The sequence below is a fragment of the Lutra lutra genome, chromosome 4 (genome assembly GCF_902655055.1).
Source record: "Lutra lutra chromosome 4, mLutLut1.2, whole genome shotgun sequence".
NCBI classification, from domain to species: domain Eukaryota; kingdom Metazoa; phylum Chordata; class Mammalia; order Carnivora; family Mustelidae; genus Lutra; species Lutra lutra.
In genome coordinates, this window is record NC_062281.1 from 174,164,362 (window position 1) to 174,183,693 (window position 19,332).

The 19,332-nt window shown below is 52.9% G+C and overlaps 2 protein-coding genes across 2 annotated transcripts in view; one reads left to right on the forward strand and one right to left on the reverse strand.

Annotated features, from left to right (window-relative positions):
• SERINC2 (serine incorporator 2) overlaps positions 1–11,873 on the reverse strand; it is a 50,749-nt gene extending 38,876 nt beyond the window's left edge. Inside the window, exon 1 of the mRNA XM_047724307.1 lies at positions 11,553–11,873. Coding sequence (XP_047580263.1) covers positions 11,553–11,618 — 66 coding nt within the window. The 5' untranslated portion in view covers positions 11,619–11,873. The remainder of the gene's footprint in view (positions 1–11,552) is intronic.
• A 127-nt stretch (positions 11,874–12,000) lies between these two features.
• Positions 12,001–19,165, forward strand: FABP3 (fatty acid binding protein 3). The gene is made up of 4 exons (XM_047724311.1): positions 12,001–12,154; positions 15,329–15,501; positions 17,401–17,502; positions 18,869–19,165. The coding sequence occupies exons 1-4, from the start codon at positions 12,082–12,084 to the stop codon at positions 18,920–18,922; spliced, it is 402 nt and encodes a 133-aa protein (XP_047580267.1). The 5' UTR covers positions 12,001–12,081; the 3' UTR covers positions 18,923–19,165.
• The last annotated feature ends 167 nt before the right edge of the window (positions 19,166–19,332 follow it).

The following is a 19,332-nucleotide window of genomic DNA, read 5'->3' on the forward strand; positions in this document are numbered from 1 at the left end:
ATCATCACTCTCATCCCTCCTCATACAGATGGGGAAACTGAGACCCGGGCAGGTACAGAGGCTGCTCCAGATCGCTTAGCCAGGTGGCACCAGAAGCTTCCTGACCCCAAATCTCGAGTCTCGTGGTTCCCCCTCATTTCTCCTCTCTTCAGCACTTCCAAGCCTGGCAACTGAGGGCTCTCTCTGGGGACGCTCCCTCCAGCGCAGGGACCCAAGGTGGGTTCGTGGGTGATGCCAGCTCCCAGGGAGAGAAGGGCAACCTGGGGTGGGGCTCTGCCTGCTGTGTGCCCAGCTGCTAAACACCAGTCCCCACCACTCCACCCCCCCCACCCATCCTCTACCCCCACCCCCAGGCTGCAGCTAGAGCAGGCAGGGGTGGGGCAGCAGGGTCAATGAGGTCCAGAGATTTGCCCGACACTCTTCACACGGGCCCTGCCAGGTCCACATGGGCAGGGACCAGGCCCCTCTCAGCTCTCCCCTGTACAATAGGCTCCCTCTCAATTTTTTTTTTTTTTTAATCTCCTGGACATCCTCGAAAAGTTTGCTTGAAGACTGGACTTTCTGGTGTAAAAGTAGTTCATTGGCCCGCCCGCCCCTCACCCCCTTATTACTCAGAGGGCAGGTGATTTGTCCCAGGTCACAGAGCAAGGTAGTGAGATGAGGGAGCCTTGCCTGGGGCCCAGCTGCATCTTTATCCCCCCAAGGCTGCCTTTCACATCATCCCCTAAGTAAGACCTGGGGGGATTGCTTCATGTAGGCCTGAGGCTGGGGGCTCAGTCTGGAGTTTTCTGGGGGGCACCTAGGTGCTGCCCTGTGAAGGGACAGAGAAATGCCTAAGGCACAGAGGCTGCCCTCAGCAAGGTCCCCCTCCGGGCCTCACTGTGGGGAGAATAACAGGTCCCTCCCGGGCGAACTCTAGACACCTCGCCCCTCACTTTAGACTCTGCATCTTCCCTCAATCTTACCATTCCCTCTTTCCCCCGAGCTTGCTCTGTCCATCCCCCAAACTCTTCTGGGCTCTTTGCCACCACCATCCCCCCACCCCCCCAACCCCACCCTCGCCCTGCCCACATTAGCTCTCTGGTCCCACCCTGTTTTAATGGCTAGCAGGGGCCTGGGAAGAGGAGCACAGGCCAAAGGAGGGAGAAGGTAGGACAGGCAAGCGGCTCAGCAGGACAGGGCTACAATGCTCCCCCTTCCTGGGAGGGGTGCCCATGGTCACCTTCCATGATCCACCCCTCCTGGCCAATCAGCCCTGCAGAGGCAGCCCAATTTCAGAGCCAGGACTAAAGTCTAATCTCCAGAGCCATGTGGCAGGAAACAGGGATAAGGGATCCCCCACTTCTGGGTGGGAAGACCCTGGCCTAGTGTGGGGTGATAGCGGCTGGAGGCCGGGGGCCACAGAGCAGCGATCAGTCTGGGCCCTGCTCAAAGTGCCCTTGACCCCAAGCTCACCACCATCTCCTGTTGTCCTGTGAGGAGCTCTGGGCTGGGCTGCCTCTGCAAATTCTTAGTCCAAGGGGTATCTCTTCTTGGGCCATCTGTTCTTGAATTCCCTCCGAAGTCAACCTTTCTTTTCCCAGGACCTCCATGCTCCCAGCATCCTGTGCCTCAGCTAAACCAGACCCCTGGCCCAGTCTCCAGGGCTGGAGAGTCCCAGCTGCCCCAGCCATACATCGGCCTCAGTATCTGGGCTCCACCGGGGGACTCAGGCAGAACCTGTCCCCAGAACATCCTCTTTTCTCAGAACCTAAAGACAGCTTGACCTCACTATGTACCAGGCTCTACTCTAAGACTTGGCACATTCACTCACGGAACCTCAAGCCGGCGGCGGAGGCACAGAGAGGGTATGTAACATGCCCACGAAGCAGGTAAGGGGTAAGGTGGGACTTCAGCTCAGGAAACCTGATTTCAGAAAGAGACTTGTAACCACTGTGTCAGGGACCTCCCATCCCCGGATGGCCGTCCTCGCCTTCTTCCAGACTTGCAGGCCGGCCAGAGTAATGACCATGTTTCCCTGTCTTGCTCCTCATGCTCCCCTGCTCAAGGCCTCGATGACTCCCCATGGCCTTTGGAAGAAAGGCCAGCCTCCTTGATGGTAGGCAAGGCCTTTTCCTGTCTGGCTTGAAACTACCTTCCCATCTGAGCACTTGGCATTTTTATCCTCTGCCTTTGTTCCAGATCAGTCACCAGGAAAAGCTCATCGTTCCTTAACTGTCTCTTCTTCCTCTGCCTCACCAGTTTCTCATCCCACACCTGGCAGACTCCTATGTAACCTTCAAGACCCAGTCCAAAGGGTACCTCCTGTGCAAAGCCTTTCCTCACTATCCTGGCAGAGTGGGTGGCTCCCTCCTCTGGCCTTCCGGGGTCCATGGGCGGTCTGCATGTGGGACAATGAGAGGCCTTCTGTATTATCATCTGTAGACATGTCCACCTCTCCCCTCTCTCTGTAAGGGTGGGAACCAAGTTTGGGCCGTCTGCTGGTTGTTGGTACCCAGCACGGGTCGAGGAACCAAGCCAGCGGCCGTCAAGTTCAATGAGAGAAAGGGGAAGAGAGAGAATATATGTGTGCGCATGTCCTGAGCTGGCTGGAGGCCCAGGCCAAGGAGACAGGGAGGGCATCTAGAAATAGCCACATCCCTGGGTCCAGACCAGGCCTGGTCCCCAGATAGACTGACCCTGAGTGAGGAGGTGGGGGGTGGTAGAGACCAAGGGCTATGACTCAGGCAGCCCTACTGACCTCTGGGGTCTGCCTGCCAAGGCAGATGGGCCTTGCCTGTTAGTGGACAGTCCTGGCACTGAGACTTCAGTGACCCTCAGTGACCAGTGAGTATTTCAGGCTAGGGCTGAGGATCACCTGCTCCCTTGGCCCCACAGCTTGTAGGGCAAAGGGGAGCCTGCCAGCCTACCCACTGAGAAGGTGACAGGATTGGAGCAAGGATGCTGGAAAAGTCTGTCCTCTCCTGGTTCTTGCCCTACCTCACCCTCTTCCCCACTTGGAAGTTCCCTTCCTGAACCACCAAGTGCCAGAGCTTGAAGGACTAAAGGGCTCATCTGGCCCAACCCCCTGCCATGGAGCTGGGGTCACTGAAAGGAAGAGACTGGCCCAAGGTCACAGAGCAAGACAGGGCAAAGACTGCCTCGGGGAAGGGCAGTGTGGAATAGTGGTAGGCCGAACAAGATCTAGGGCCAGGGTCCTGGGTCCAAGTCCTGGCTCTCATCTGCAAACAGGGGATGGGAATGAAAGTTCCTGCATCACTGGGTTACTGTCAGAGTTAGAAGCGTTAAAGGCCACAAGTTGCAGAACCCAGTGCCAGCACTTCATAAGACAGCAATCGTTTCCTGCACCATGCTGCACAGCACGTGAAGGCTCCTACCCCCCACAATCTTGTTCCTCCAACCTCGCAAGGCAGACATTACTATCTCCAATGCGCAGAAAAGGAAACAGGCATGGAGAGATGGATGGGTCAAGTTCACACAGCTGGTATTAGGTCTCTCAACTGCCCTGTCAGTGGTCTTTCCACCTTCTCCTCCTCCTGGCTCCTGACAGCTCGTCCAATGACTCATCAGGTGGAGAGAGTAACTGTGCATAAGCCGGTCCTTGGCTCCTGATGCCATGCCGGGCTCTTCCTACCCCTGACTGAACAATCCCATCATTCATCCGCCATCAAACCCCGCTGACCCTAGCCCCATCCTTCTAATCTCTTGGTTTTCCCATCCCCCACTCTCTCACCATAGGCTCCAGTCCTGGTCATCCCCAAGTCCACCCAGTTCCTCCTTCCTTTTCTTATCTGGTGTCTTTGTTTACTGCAGAGCCCAAAGATGCTGTCCCCCACTGGCCGCAGCGAACCCCAAGATTCCAGGTCCCAAGAAGAAGAAGAAGCCAAAGCCAGGCTGACAGCCTTGCCTGTGTATACTTGCTTTCTGGAAAGCACCTGACCCCAGCCTCCTGAGTCCAAGAGCCATTCTCTGCCAGGCCTCTTGCCAGGGCTTGCTAACCAGCTCTCCTCACCTACGGACACACAGTGGTCACCTGTCCACACCAACCAGGCTCATCAGGTGGTCTGGAGCTGTCTGAATCTTTCCAGAATCTTTCCAGAATCTTGAGCAAACTGTTCCTGAATGAAGTGTGCTCTGGGGAGCGACCACTGAACCACCTGTTTGGTGCCAGGTCACGTGGTACAAGAACCACCCACCACCCCGACCTCAGGGTAGGGTGAAGCACTGGTTCACAAGCATTATGTTTCCCTTCCTAATTATTTTAATCTAATATTATTTGTAGTTTTGCAGAGGTAAATTTTCCACTTGACAGAGGAGCAGTGGGGAAGGAGCCAGGGACAGCCCCAAGGCTGGGATCTGGTTTGATTACTTCCAGGGAATGAAGCTGTCCCTAAAGAGAACTACGGTAGGGGCACCTGGCTGGTTCAATCATAGAGCATGCAACTCTTGATCTTGGGGTTATGAGTTCAAGTCCTACATCGGAGGTAGAGTTTACTTAAAAAAATAAAAATAAAAACACTACTACTACTAATAATAACTTAAAAATAGAGATACCTACAGTTGATGAGAGCTTTTCCCTTAAGGTCAGGAACACGGCAGGGCTGTCCACTATCACACTGCTATTCAATATAGTACTAGAAGTCCTAGCCTCAGCAATCAGACAACAAGAAGAAATAAAAGGCACCTGAAATCAGCAAAGAAGAAGTCAAACTTTCACTCTTTCCAGATGATATGATACTTTATGTGGAAAACCCAAAAAACTCTACCCCAAAACCGCTAGAACTTGTACAGGAATTCAGTAAAGTGTCAGGATATAAAATCAATGCACAGAAATCAGTTGCATTTCTATACACCAACAGCAAGACAGAAGAAAGAGAAATTAAGGGGTCAATCCCATGTACAATTGCACCCAAAACCTAAGGTACCTAGGAATAAACCTAAGCAAAGAGGCAAAGAACCTTACTCAGAAAACTATAGAATACTCATGAAAGAAATTCAGGAAGACAGGAAGAAATGGAAAAATGTTCCATGCTCATGGATTGGAAGAACAAATATTGTGAAAATGTCTATGCTACCTAGAGCAATCTACATATTTAATGCAATCCCTATTGAAATACCATCAACTTTTTTCAAAGAAATGGAACAAATAATCCTAAAATTTATATGGAACCAGAAAAGACCCCAAATAACCAGAGGAATGTTGAAAAAGAAAACCAAGGTTGGTGGCATCACAATTCCAGACTTCAGGCTCTATTACAAAGCTGTAATCATCAAGACAGTATGGTACTAGCACAAAAACAGACACATAGATCAATGGAACAGAATAGAGAGCCCAGAAATGGATCCTCAACTCTATGGCCAACTAATCTTCGACAAAGCAGGAAAGAATGTCCAGTGGAAAAAAGATAGTCTCTTCAACAAATAGTGTTGGGAAAATTGGACAGCCACATGCAGAAGAATGAAACTGGACCACTTCCTTACACCATACACAAAAATAGACTCTAAATGGATGAAATACCTAAATGTGACACAGGAATCTACCAGAATCCTTGAGGAGAACACAGGCAGCAACCTCTTTGACCTCAGCCACAACAACTTCTTCCTAGAAACATCGCCAAAGGCAAGGGAAACAAGGGCAAAAATGAAGAATTGGGACTTCATCAAGATAAAAAGCTTTTGCACAGCAAAGGAAACAGTCAACAAAACCAAAAGACAACCAACAGAATGGGAGAAGATCTTTGCAAACAACATATCAGATAGAGGGCTAGTATCCAAAATCTATAAAGAACTTATAAAACTCAGCACCCAAAGAACAATCCAATCAAGAAATGGGCAGAAGACATGAACAGACATTTCTGCAAAGAAGACATCCAAATGGCCAAAAGACACATGAAAAAGTGCTCCACATCACTCAGTACCTGGGAAATACAAATTAAAACCACAATGAGGTACCACCTCACACCAGTCAGAATGGCTAAAATCAACAGTCAGGAAACGACAGATGTTGGTGAGGATGTGGAGAAAGGGGAACCCTCCTACACTGTTGGTGGGAATGCAAGCTGGTGCAACCACTCTGGAAAACAGTATGGAGGTTCCTCAAAAAGTTGAAAATAGAGCTACCCTACGACTCAGCAATCGCACTACTGGGTATTTACCCTAAAGATACAAATGTAGTGATCCAAAGGGGCATGTGCACCCGAATGTTTATAGCAGCAATGTCCCCAATAGCCAAACTATGGAAAGAGCCTAGATGTCCCTCAACAGATGAATGGATAACGATGTGGTATATATGTACAATGGAATACTACGCAGCCATCAAAAAAACCCCAAAATCTTGTCATATGCAACAACATGGATGGAACTAGAAGGTATTATGCTAAGCGAAATAAATCAATCAGAGAAAGACAATTACCATATGATCTCACCAATTTGAGGAATTTGAGAAACAAGACAGAGGATGATAGGGGAAGGGAGGGAAAAATGAAACAAGAAGAAAGCAGAGAGGGAGACAACCTTAAGAAACTCTTGGTCTCAGGAAACAAGCTGAGGGTTGCTGGAGGGGAGGGGTGAGGGAGAGATGGGGTGGCTGGGTGATGGACATTGGGGAAAGTATGTGCTATGGTGAGTGCTGTGAATTGTGGAGGACTGATGATTCACAGACCTATACCCCTGAAACAAATAGTACATTATATGCTAATTTTTTAAAAAAGAGAGAGAGAGAGCGCGCACGCTACAGTTGAGATTCTGGCTATACCTATATGCCCAGAAAGGCAGTTCTCACTTGGGAGCACTTGGAGCCCTACCCCCACTGGAAATGACCCAGTCTCATGATCCTAAGAGATGGAGTGAAAAAGAGGATAGAAGACAGGATACTTCAACAGGAGAAAAGTTAAGAGTCATAGGAAAGGAGGGCCAGGGGCAGAATTTTCAAACAGAGGGCTCTGAAGAGGACAAGTGGTTTTCTTTACTCTGGAGAGACTGTGTGTCCGCTCCCCAGATTCGTGCCAGGCCCTGTACTAGGCTCTGCGGACATGGCAGACGGGCCACACCAACTGGGTCCCAGCTGTCACAGGGCTTCCGGTGTTAATAGGAAAGGCAGACTTGGAGCTGAGTGGACCACGTGAAAATAGGGTCAGGGTTCTAATAGGGAGGATGGGGCTTCTTAAGCTGAAGAGTGAGCAGGAGTAACTAAAGGAGTAACAGGTCAGGAGAAAGAGTACTCCAGGCGAACACGAGACCCAAACATGCACCAGCTTGAGATACAGAAGAGCAGAGTGCATGCAGTGTGGAGGGCGTGCAGAGGCTGGGGGTGGGGAGGAGGGGGGTGGCAGGCAGAGCCTGGGGGCTGTGGAGGATCAGGCGCCTAGCCTACCCAGAGGGAAGCCGAGCAGAGAAACAATGAGCCTTCGGACTACATTCCCAAGCTTATCCTACCTTATCTTCTCAGAGTCCTTGGGAGCCCCCCCCCCCCCCCCCCCCCGTAGGAATTGTGATGCGCTTTTTTTCAGATAAGAAACACAGACTCAGAGAGGCAATGACTTGCCCAAGGTCACATGGCTGGTCTGTAAGTAAGGCCCAGGACCAGAAACCAAGTGAGTCTCACTCCAGAGCCCCTAAAGCTAGAGAGGAGATAGATTCCCTCATTCATCTATTCGTTCAATAGTCCATATACTCATTCATTCATTCATTCATTCATCCAATTATCCCATATACTAGTTCATTTGTTCACTCACTCATTCATTCATTCACTATTTATTCATTTACACCTACTATCTGCCAGCCACTATTCTTGGAACAGGATTTCAGTAATAAATTCGACTAATGAGACAGATGGAGCAAGGCGGAAGAGTTTGGCCTTTACTCTGCTAAAACGGAGGACAGCCGGTTTCTGGGAAAGCAGAGGAGCCTGCCGGGCCACTCTGAGCTGGCCCCTCTCCTCCCCGTGCAGAGAAGGCCATTGTTCTCCTTCCAGGCAGCAGGCCCCAGGGGCACCAGCTTCTCAGAAGCAAAACTGATGTTGAGTAAATCCCTATCTTTAACCATCATTTGTTCCCTCAGCCTTGGAGTAGCTAGAACTCTTGGGGAACGAGGAAGTGATTTCCTAGTGGCAGAAGGAACACTGCTTTCCTGCCACAGTGGCTGCTATCCCCTACGCAGTGAGCTCAGGGAGGGCGGGGGCTGTGGCTCTCCTCTGGGTCCCCACTGCACCCAGCACAGTGCCTGGGCACAGGGATTGCTCAACCAAGATGGGTGAAATGGATGCATTATCTAAAGAGAAAGGGAGAGATGTGGAAACCTCTCTATGGTCGCTAAAGGCACTCAGTGACCGAAGTGAGGAGACAGAGATAGACTTGGATACTTTGCTATTGGTTCAATGTTTCATAGGGCCTTGGCTGGGTCATGTGTATCTCTGGGACAGCGGTCCTGGGGAGACCCAGAGGGATAAAGGACTCACCCTTCATTGAGTATTTGTGTGTGTTAGGTTACCTCTTTTAATCTTCGTGCCAACCCTGAGAGTAGATGGCCTTTTTCCATTTGGGAGGAAAGGAGAGGAAGGGGAAGGGACTGGCTCTTAGTCTTTAGCTAGTTATGTGGCTGGTGAGTATATGGATTATTGAATGAATGAATGAATGAATGAGTATATGGAATATTGAATGAAGAGATGAATGACTGAATGAGTGAGGGAATCTATCTCCTCTCTAGCTTTAGGGGCTCTGGAGTGAGACTCACTCGGTTTGAGACATAGAACCAGACTTCTTTCCAAAGATGCTGCTTCTGAACCCATCATGCCCCAGGGGAGGCGGTGGAAGGTGTGGAGAGAAGGGTTAAGAACTTGATTTCCACGGCAGAGAGCCACACCACCATTACCATCCAAAGAAAAAATTCCCAGTTGTGGAAACTGGGGGTGGAGTGGGGTGGGGGCAGTCAGCATCCACAGACTTAGGCCCTGAAGGGTCAAAGCGGGGGTTGGGGGGAGGGTCTCTATGTCCCTGGGTCAGTGGAGGTTCCAGCTCAGCCTCGTTGGCCTCTACCTCCCACATTTCTCCCCAGGCCAGCAGCACATCCCCTATTGGAGGCATCCAGATGGCAGGGAGGGTCCTGGGAAGAGCTGGAGATGCTGAGTAGGCCTCCCCACACTCCCCTCGCCCCGCCTCATGGCCCCATGGATCACCCGGTACAGCTGGCCCCTCTCATTGGCTCTCTCATGGTTACTCAGCTCTCCTCTTCTCCATCTTCCCAGCCTGTGGTTGCCGTGGAAACACAGAACAGTGACATCACCACAGGGTGAGGGCTGGGGAGATGCTGCTCTTGGCAGGGACTGGTCCTGCTGCCTGCCAGATGTGTTCACATCTGGATCTACCAAGGGCAATAAAGAGAGAGAGAGAGAGAGGAAGGAAAAGGGAAGGGCTCATGCTCCCTCCCCTTGCCCCTCATTCCCCAAAGGCAGTGAGTAGAACAGGGCAAGAAGGATGCAGGTAACGAGAGAGATGAGAAGCTGTGCACACTTGTGAGGGATACGAACAAAAGCCCAGTGGAAAGCAGACAGGGTGTGGCTTAGGAGTCAACGTTGGTGACCAGGGTCTGGGCCTGGTGGGGGGACGGTGGTAGGGCAGCAAGGCTAGTGGGTCTGGGCTTGGTCTCCATGCTGCTCAGCCGAGGCAGGGCCCTAGAGATAGGTCACAAGGACTTTCTGGCAGTGTCCCCCTTAACCCATCCCAAAGATTTCTGCAGCCTCTTCCTCACCGCTGCTGCAGGTTCTAATCTTGTCTTGGAAGTAAGAAAAGTGAGGATTAGAGAAGCCAAGCAATCTGCAGGGGGCGGGGGGGTTGGGGGGGTTGGACACAGGTGAGGGGCAGGGCTGAAAGCAGGTCTGAGACTCCTGCACGGTCCATGGATAAGAGGAACAGTAACAGCAGCGGCAGCCAGCACGAGGTTCACCATGCTCAGCATTTTAAATGCATTATCTCATTTGATCCCCAAATACCTCTAAGGGGTAAATACCGTCATTACCTCCATTTTCAAGATGAAACTGAGACTCACAGTGGCTTAAGTGAATTGGCCACAGCCGCACAGCAAGTACCCCGGGGAATCAGAACTGACACACAGATCTACCTGCCCCAGCCCAGCTCTCCCTGGCGGCATTGTGAGGACCATGTAGGAAGACAACTCTGGCCCCTGGGTCTCCAGCTACACAGTCCTTGACGGAGGAGGTTCAGTGTCTAAAGGTTGTGACCTTGACTTAGAAACCATCCCCTTTCCCCCCAACCCTCCCCTGCACCTGCTCTGGCAATGAGGTCACCAGGGCTCCATGCCCAGCCCTAAGGCCTGTTCTTGCAGCTTTGGCAGAAATAGGCCCCTGTCTTCTGGAAAGTGGACCTGCCCCAAAGAACCAGGACCTTGGGCAAGGGAGTGCTCTTCCTCCCTGGCTTCTTCCCAGAAAGACGAGGTAGGGGCAGATGCTTTCCACCTCCACATGGAGAAACAGAGGCCCAGGAAGGAGGGTCTGCCCCACTGTACTCATGTGACCCTGGGGCTAGTGTGCTGTGGCTCCTGCAGGCTGACCCCGATCGCGACCCCTGTGGACCTCTCCTGGCTGAGGTTCTGTTGGGCACCGCACTCTTAGGCAGGGCCTCCTATCAGACATTCGCTTACCCCTCACTTCCTCTGGGAAGTCTCCCCTGAATTGCTAGATCAGGACAGGCCTCCCCTCAGAGCCACACTAGTCTTGTGTCGGTCCACCCAAGGGAGCGATGCAAGTGCGTCTCATTCCTGGTTGTCTCTCCAGAGCCTAGCCCAAGGCCTGGCAAAAAGTGGCCGCTTTAATAACAGTCGGATTAAGAAATGGATGGGTTCCTCGGAGCTTCAGTCCGCTCATCTATAAAAGAGGAGTCATTATAAAACCTACTTCGTGGACTTTGTTCTGAAAGTTCAACGCCAGAATGAACCTGAAGCCCTCAGCATGAAATAAATACCAATACAGGGTGATCTATTAAAAGCGATTTGTAAAGCGTCAACCCCACAGGAGTCTCTTTCAAGAAGGTGAGTGACATTCTGTGAAAGTGCAAGCTGCTTGCTTGTTCAGAGGTCAGAGAAGGGCGGCAGGTCGGGGAGCTGCCCGGGGGCCTGTAAGAGCTGGCTGGGCGGCCAGAATTTCTGAAGGAGGAGAGGGGGGAAATGACCTGATGAAATGCCCAGAGCCCCGCGTAGAGGTCAGAGGAGCCCGAAGCGCCGGCAAGGTGGACGGGGAGGGGCACCGCAGGGCGGAAAGACGCGCGCAGGCGACATTCCACAGGGAGGGGCGAGCACGTGCGCAGGGCACGGGCGGGGTGGGTCAAGCTCTCGCCCTGAACAGGCGGAGAGGGCACAGGGGCAGCTCATCGGCTCATCCGCCCACGGTGCCCCTGGTGACTCTTCCCGAAGCCGGCAAGTGGAAGTGGCGGGAGAGTGCGGCTACCAGGGCCACCTAGACCCGCTTGCAATCTGGGCTCCAAAGAACCTTCGCCTTATTTCCTAAGACCTTGTTAGCTCCCGCTGAGCCTAGGACTCCTCACCTGCAAAAGGAGGACCAAGATGCCTGCGCCACGAAGAGTCGGCGAGAGCTTTCCCGGCGTGGGCATTAGCCCAAGGGCGTTTCCTTTCTCCTCTAATGTCTCATCTCTGCTCTAACCCCAAACTCGGGGATACAGTGGGGGACGAAGATGTCCGTGGCGCGCACCCCACCTCGCGGGCACCGTGCCCCCAGTTCTTCCTTCTCAGATGGCGAAGAGCGCCTTTAGGCCAGGGAAGGGAGCAGGTCCTGCCCGCGCGGGGCAGGGACTCGGAGGCGGGAGACCCGAGCTGACGCGGGCGAGCCCGGCGCCACTGGCTGCCCCCTCCCCCTCGGCGGGTCGGGGGATGGGTAGCCAGCTCCTGGCGGGTGAGCGCCAGCCGCCGGCTTCCTATTTCGGGAGCTGGGGGTGTGGGCCACGCCTCACCACGTGATACAAGGGCTATTTAAAGAGGCAGCGCGGGCTGGGAACCGTGGGTCCCGGAGTCCTTGCACGCTTGTTCTGCCCTTGCCCGGCCTAGCCCAGCCTCACCATGGTGGACGCTTTCGTAGGCACCTGGAAGCTAGTGGACAGCAAGAATTTCGATGACTACATGAAGTCACTCGGTGAGCGCAACTCGGGGATGTTGGGCTGGAGAGGGCCTGGCCGCGTGCGCAGCCGTGCACAGCGTTCGAGCGCTGGCTAGTGCCGGCAGGGCTGCTGCATCCGTCCTGCTCAGCGATGGGGAACAGGGGGACGCGGAGAAGGTGGCAGCCTGGTCTAAGGCACGCATGTTGGAGGGGGGCCTATAGGAAGGGGACTTTCTGGTCTGAACCGGGCTAGAGGGATTCCCAGATAGGGAGGTGTAGGGAGGTTAAGATGTATCTGTTGATGTTGGGGCATGGATGCGCTTTCGAGGAAGAGGGGTAAACGTAGTGTCTGGAAAGAGGTGGGTTTGTGTAAAAGGAGAGCATCCGTCGCATAAGGTGGGAGGCTAGCTGGAGGAGGAAAAGCAGGAATATGGGTGGTTTAGGGATTGGAAAGTGTGAATGCGGAAAGGGAACGGGGCAGATGGGGAGTGTACTATGGCAAAGCTTAAAGAGGAGGAAACTCCTAGGAGGAGGGAGATGGGAAGAGAGGGGAACAAGGGGGTGAATGGGATATGAGGAGAAGGCGAGATAGGGGCCCTGCACAGTTAGCAACAATCCCTGCCCCTCCATGTTGAACTAGAGAAACATGGTTGCTGGAGAATGCTCTCCCCCTGGTCATGGAGTCTCTGGCCTTATCCTGCAGTGATGTGTTACTAGACTTTAATCACTGTCAGTGAGCCTAGTGGTAGGCTGGGGCAAGAGGACCCATCCCCTGCTGGCTCAGCCACTTGTTGGGGGAAGGGTCTGGTGGAGAAAACCGCTGGACTTCCCGGATGCGGCAGAGTCCTGGAGCAAGGCCAAGATCTGTGAGGTGCAGAGAGGGTCTTCGGTCTAGGAGGGTGTGATTCTTCAGATGGGGAAGAATAATGACTCAGAGTGCTTATAACCTGAGGTCCTTGGAGATACCCCATGCCTTGCCTAGTCTGACAGATGGGGAGACTGAGACCCAGAAAGAGTAGAAACTGGTCAGATCAGTCCCACATCAGATATGAAAACCTGGATTTCTAGATGTGCAACCCACAACAGTTTCCACTACGGACCCTGGGGGTGGGAGTGGTAGCTTAGCTAATGATTGACCTCGGCCCTTCTTCCCCTCCTAGTAGGGGCTTAGATGGAGAAGGTGATACCCTTTCTCTTAAATCCCCAGCTATGAGATGATCCTAGTCTCCCAGGTTGGGACAGGGAAACCAGAATATTGTTCACAGCTGAGCTACATTCCATGCCTTCCTACTAGGGAAGGGGGACTGATTCTGGCAGTTACCCAAATCAGGGGTTGGGGGGCGGGGACCAACCTCTCCTTTCTGTTCCTAACCCCTTCCTGAAATAGGGATCACAAGTGTTGGCTCTTGGGGCCAGAGTTCTCATGCCCCGCCATAGTATGCTGGGGACTCCAGGAAACTCCACGGACTCCAGGAAAGTAGCCCCTCTTGGAGCGGTGGGCCCTGGGCAGCTGTTGGGAAGCTGAGATGCCCAGAGTTAGCCCCTCCTTCCAAGCCTCCCATAGCAGACATTCCAGCTGAAGAAGACCTGTGTCCCTGAAGTAGCTGCAACATCCTTACCACACTGTTCCCTTGTTTTGCCCCAAGTAAGGGGCAAACTTGGGCTACAGGGCTGAGAATCCATCCAGCCTGCTTTTCTCCATACACAGATGGAAAGGATGAGAGGTCCATGGGGGGAGGAAAGAGCATCCTCAGCTCTCTCTGTAAATAGCGTCCACTTCCTTTCTGTGTAGAACCCAGCTCTTTCTGAGCCTCCAAAATCAGCCCCATTTTGGTCTCCGTTTCTCTTGGCTCAGTCCCTCATTCACCCCACAGTGGTTCCCTTTCTCAAACACACCACACCTCTGGGTAGGTCCTAAGCAAAGAGAGCTCCTCACATGGTGACAAGGCCCTGCTCTCTTCTGCGGACTGGGGTCAGCCTGCCTCGCTCTGATAGCAGGGGCTAACCAGAGATTTTGGAGTCTAGATTCATATCCAGATCTGTCATTCACCTCTCTTTGGGCAAGTCACTTCTCTCCAAGCCTCATTTGTAAAGTGGATAATAAAACCTACTGTTCAGATCTGTTACGTGTTATGAGCATTAAATGAAACAACCCATACAGGCCATGGGCTAAGTCCTAGCTCCCAGCAAGTGCAGTGTAGGTGGGCACACCACCTCCCCCTACTTGAGCCTGCTGCTTGTGCCTCGCCTCTGCCCTGCAAGTCCGCTCACCACTGCCGCTGCGGGCCCAAGGGCAGGCCCATGATGGGAGGTTGGAAGCAAAAGGCCAGCTCTCGGGGAAGCTGTAACCTGAAGGGGTTAAGGCTTTGCTGGAGTTTTTGTTTCACACTCTTCTTGCAGGACACTCAGGGAAGCTGTGCTGTGGTCAGTGGGGGAGTCCCCATAGGGCCTAGACCAGGAGCCAGGATACCTGGATTCAAGTCCTTAACTGCACTAACACTCGGGCCTCTCCTAAACCTGTACACTGAGACACTCTCCCTTCTGCCAACGTCCTCCCTAGGTCATGGAGAAGAGGGCTTGAAAATCCCTTCTGCCATATACAGGGGACAAGTGCACCGGTGTGTTTCAGGGCAAAAACTTCCAAAGGTGGAAAAGGCCTGTCGTCCCTCAGGCTTTTGGAAGGCAAAGTCCACATTTCTCGTCTTTCCTCAGCCCGTGGCTGGAAAGCTGCTCAGGTTCCCTGGAAGGGAGCCCTGTGCTCCAGCCTTGGGAGACTGTAGCTGAGCAGTTCCGTGAGCTCTTCACAACAGTTCTTCGTTCGAATTCCAGACCTGTGAGCCTGGGCTTGAACTCTCGGTCTTTGCATCTGTGAGTGGACATAATAGCATCGTGCCTTCAGGGAGAATGAGGGGCTGAATGAGATAACACACATTCATTGTTACCACTCAGAAAGTAGCTCGTCCTGATCTCAGATGTGCTGTGACTTGCTGTGGCATGCCTGCGTCCCTTAGGCTTCTCATCTGCCCCATGAAATCAAGGGTCTCTTCGCTGCACAGAGCTAACAAGAAAACTGAATTTAGAAAACAGAGTCTTTGAAAGTTCTCGTACTTTTCCTTCTACCCCACATCCAGGCCTGAGAGTTGTTCCCTGAGGTCGTTGTACCCTGCCTTTCCCCTCCACTCATGCTCATAATCTTCCCCCTGCCTTCAGGTGTGGGTTTTGCTACCAGGCAGGTGGCCAACATGACCAAGCCTACCACAGTCATCGAAATGAATGGGGACACTATCATCCTAAAAACCCACAGCACCTTCAAGAACACAGAGATCAGCTTCAAGCTAGGGGTGGAGTTCGATGAGACAACAGCAGATGACAGGAAGGTCAAGGTGAGTCATAAGAGTCTGGGGATTAAGAGACCTTGAGACCTGGCACCCTGTTACTGTACCTTGGGGGGGCAGGTGATTTGGGGGGATTGAAATGAAAAAGGGGCATAAAGCCTATGCAGTGCGGGGATGTCCCAGGTGCTAGGAGCATGCTAGCCCTGTCCTTGGGCTTCCTCCCTCCCTCCTTGGGGACCATCTGGTGCCTCTGGGAGTGGGCAGCACAGAGCCTGGATGTTCTTCTGACCTCAGTGTGGACTCCAGCTCCAGCTGGATGACGTTGTGCATGGCATCCAAGAGCTCTGGGTTTCTTTCCAATCTGCAGACAGGAGAGTTATGTGGCCATGGCTATGATTTCAAGTACTTCAGGAACAATGCCCAGGAGAATTCAGAGCTCTTCTCTGAGTGAACAGGTCATTCTGGCCTCCAGCAGCAAAGGAGGCAGCTAGGGACAAGAGGTGGAGACCTACTCAAGATGCTTCCTTTTCTCCAACCTCCACCTCCCAGGCTTGGCCAGTGAGCCTGAGGAACTATTTCCAGTTCTGCCAGCCCGCAGTCAGGAAAAGCTATGTTCTGGATAGGGCATCCTCTAAGGTGTGTTTGTACGTCTTCCCACCAAGCTGTAGCCCCTCTCCCAAGTAGGGAGGGGACATGTACCAGCAGTCTCAGGGCTTGTCACCCTGTGACGACTGTCTTTGCTGCTTGCCTCAGGCCTCCCAGCCCCTGGGCCAGGCGGGGCAGAGACAGAACTAAGGGATTTTGACCTCTAAAGAGGGTCCCGATAGCAGTATCCTCCAGCAGACCCTATCACTTTGCCCCTCAGCTGTTTCTGCTTCCGGACAACTGCCCCAGAAAAGAGGGTCTGGTCTCCTTGTGGAGAAGCTGGCAGCAGAGCTGAGGTGGTGCCCAAAGATGTCATTCTACTTTGGAGATAGGTGGCTGCCATATCACGTGCGTCTGCTTCCTTGACTAGCCCACCTTTTTGAGGGACAAGAACCCTAATAAACCATAGTGTTCTGGGATGCCCAAGCTAAACATAATCTAAGTAGGCAAAAAGCTTGGGGGATGGGCATGAGAAGTGAAGTGGGAGCAAGAATGCACACCCACTCCTCATGCTGCCCCAAACATAAACACAGCCTTCTCAGACTCTCGTACTCAACCCTGCTCAGCCAGGGTCCCCTAGCCTGACCTAGAGCCCCCAAATTCCTAAAGAAAAGAGATCTGGGAGAGCTGCCAAATGAGAACCAGCTGATGCAGGCTGGCAGAGCCCAGAAGACCTTAAGTGGGCATCTGACCAGGGCTTTGGAACACTCCAAGGGCACCCAGTCCCTGGACCTGGCAGTTGCTGTCTACTTGTCAGCTGAAGGGGCCACGTGATGTAGAGCAAGAAGAGGTAGGAATACAAAGTGGGAAGCTCATTTTCCAATACCTTCCACCCCAAGGTCTGTTAGACATTGTGTGTGATCACCACTAGGCTGGAGAGTCTCAGGACTCCTCACCAGTCTTCCCCAGGGATGTAGGATGGTACAAGCCCCTGTCTCCTAGGGGCTCTAGGGCTGTGGGTGTCAGGTGAGGATGGGATAAGTGCCCATTCTGCCTTCCTAGCTAGCTAGAAGGCTAGCAGCACTTCTCAGAGCCAGGCTGTCTGGCTCACCATATTGCCTGCCTCTGCCTACCTGCCCAACACCTGAAGGGCCCAGCCAGGTAATCGTGGAGCAGAGGCTGGAGGTGAACAAGACAGCCTTCGGGGCCAGGCCCGAAGCAGGCCACCTGAGCTTTGGTCCTGGCACCATCATCATTTTGGGGCAGAGGCGGAGTCCTCTGTGGCCCCAGTGACCAGATACCATCTTGTCCCTCACTCCTGGCTCAGATCACAGCTCAGGCGGCCTCTACCTCTCTCCACAGTCCACCGTGACGCTGGATGGAGGCAAACTTGTCCACGTGCAGAAGTGGGACGGGCAAGAGACAACACTTGTGCGGGAGCTAGTTGATGGGAAACTTATCTTGGTAAGATGGATAACTTTGGAGCCTCCCCCAGTTGGTTACCATTACTGCCCCTTTAGTCAAGCCTGTTGGGAAGGCCAGGGTCTCCCCCATGGGATCAGTGGGGGTAGAGGCAGGGCTGGGGTGGGATTAGGTGGGAATATTCTGTGTGGTAGCTTTGGCCTCACACAGGCCTAGTTTCACATCTCAGCTTACAGGCTACATGACTTCAGACAAGTCACCTTCTCCAGCTCCCATTGTAAAATGGGCATTAACACCACCAACCTTGTGGGCTGCTGGGATGCCAGGAGACCCTGATCCTGATGCAGAATGTAGAGCATCCTAGAGGCGAGGCAGAGGGCTCAGGTGCTCCACAGCATTAGTCTCCTCCTGTGTTGCCACCTTGCCCCACCCCGGGAAAGGTAGAAGAGCCAAATTAGATCCTAGGCTCCTAATACCCTCTTCTTCTGGGACTGTGCTGCCACATAGAAAGCCTCTGGGCAGGGACAGACTGGTGATGGCGGGGCAATGACAGTGCAGTCCCTTCCACCTCATTCCAGCCCCACTGCCTCCCAGTGTCTTGCATGCCTGGCCTGTAAGTACCTGACAGCCTAGGAAGGGACAACCAGGCTGGCCCATCAGTCTGTTTAAGAAAAAATTTGGGGACTTCATTAGAAGAATGTTGCCATGACTGAACACCCCTAGATCCAGGGCAGAGGCAGCAGCCCCCGTGGTCTCTGCTTCCTAACTGTAGGACCTCAGGTTTTCACCCCAGCAGTGTCTTCACTGCAGACCTTGGGTCAACTATAACCTGCTCCCTGCATTCTTGCATCACGGTGAGCAGGGGTCCCTGCAGAGTTAAGAAGAGGTGTCTGCCTTTGGTGGGCATGTGCCGTGCAGGACCAAATACTCACTGGGTAACCGGACTATGGTGAAGCCACGGGCCTGGCTCCGCGATGCAAGGCTGGATGGACGATGGTGGCTCAAGCCTCTGGCTTGTCAGGGAAGGAATGGAGAACTGGTAGCCTAGGACAGTCCTCCAAGAGTGTCTGGATATTCTTATTCTCCTATTTGTCTACGATATGCCAGGCACCATCTGAGGCACTAGAGGAATGGTGCAAGGGAGAGAGAGATGGCCTGGGACAGTGACTAGTCACTTCCCCTCTCACAGGTCATTTCCCCAAAATTCTAGCAGAGGAATTAAGTGCCTAACTAAATGAAAAACTTGGTGTAATAGGAAAAACAAAAAAGAACCTGGCACGTAGTAGGTGACGAATCCCAGGGAGACTCCTGGGATGAAGGCAGAGGCTCTCCCCATCAGAATGGAGACTGCCCCAGTTCCTTCGGTGCCCTCGCCCCTGCCCTAATCTGGCTTTGTCTTTCCTTCCAGACACTCACCCATGGAAATGCAGTTTGCACTCGTACTTATGAGAAAGAGGCATGACCTGCCCACTCCTTCACTGTCTGTTTCTCTGCCAGTCGGCTAGCCCTGGACTCAGCACCAGATTGCCTCATTTTTTCCTCCGGCATTTTGTATAAATCCACCTTGGTTGGGTTGGGGAAATATGTCTGGGGTCAGGTGGCACCAGCCTGGGTCCACTTCTGGCTCCCATTGTGTATGTTTGTTTTTTTTAACTGCATCCAGAGGGTGCTCTAAGGTCAATAAAGCAGAGCCAAGGTCACCAGACTGCCTTTTTGCCTTTGGTGACATGATTCTGGGAGTCTCAGTTTCCCTGTGTGTTGGAGAACAAGCAGGAACAGCTGCCTGAAGGTCACTCAGGAGCAGCACTGGATGAGAGACTGAAATGGACCGTCTCAGGGGCAGTAGTAGCTGGTCACCTGTCCCACTAGGTC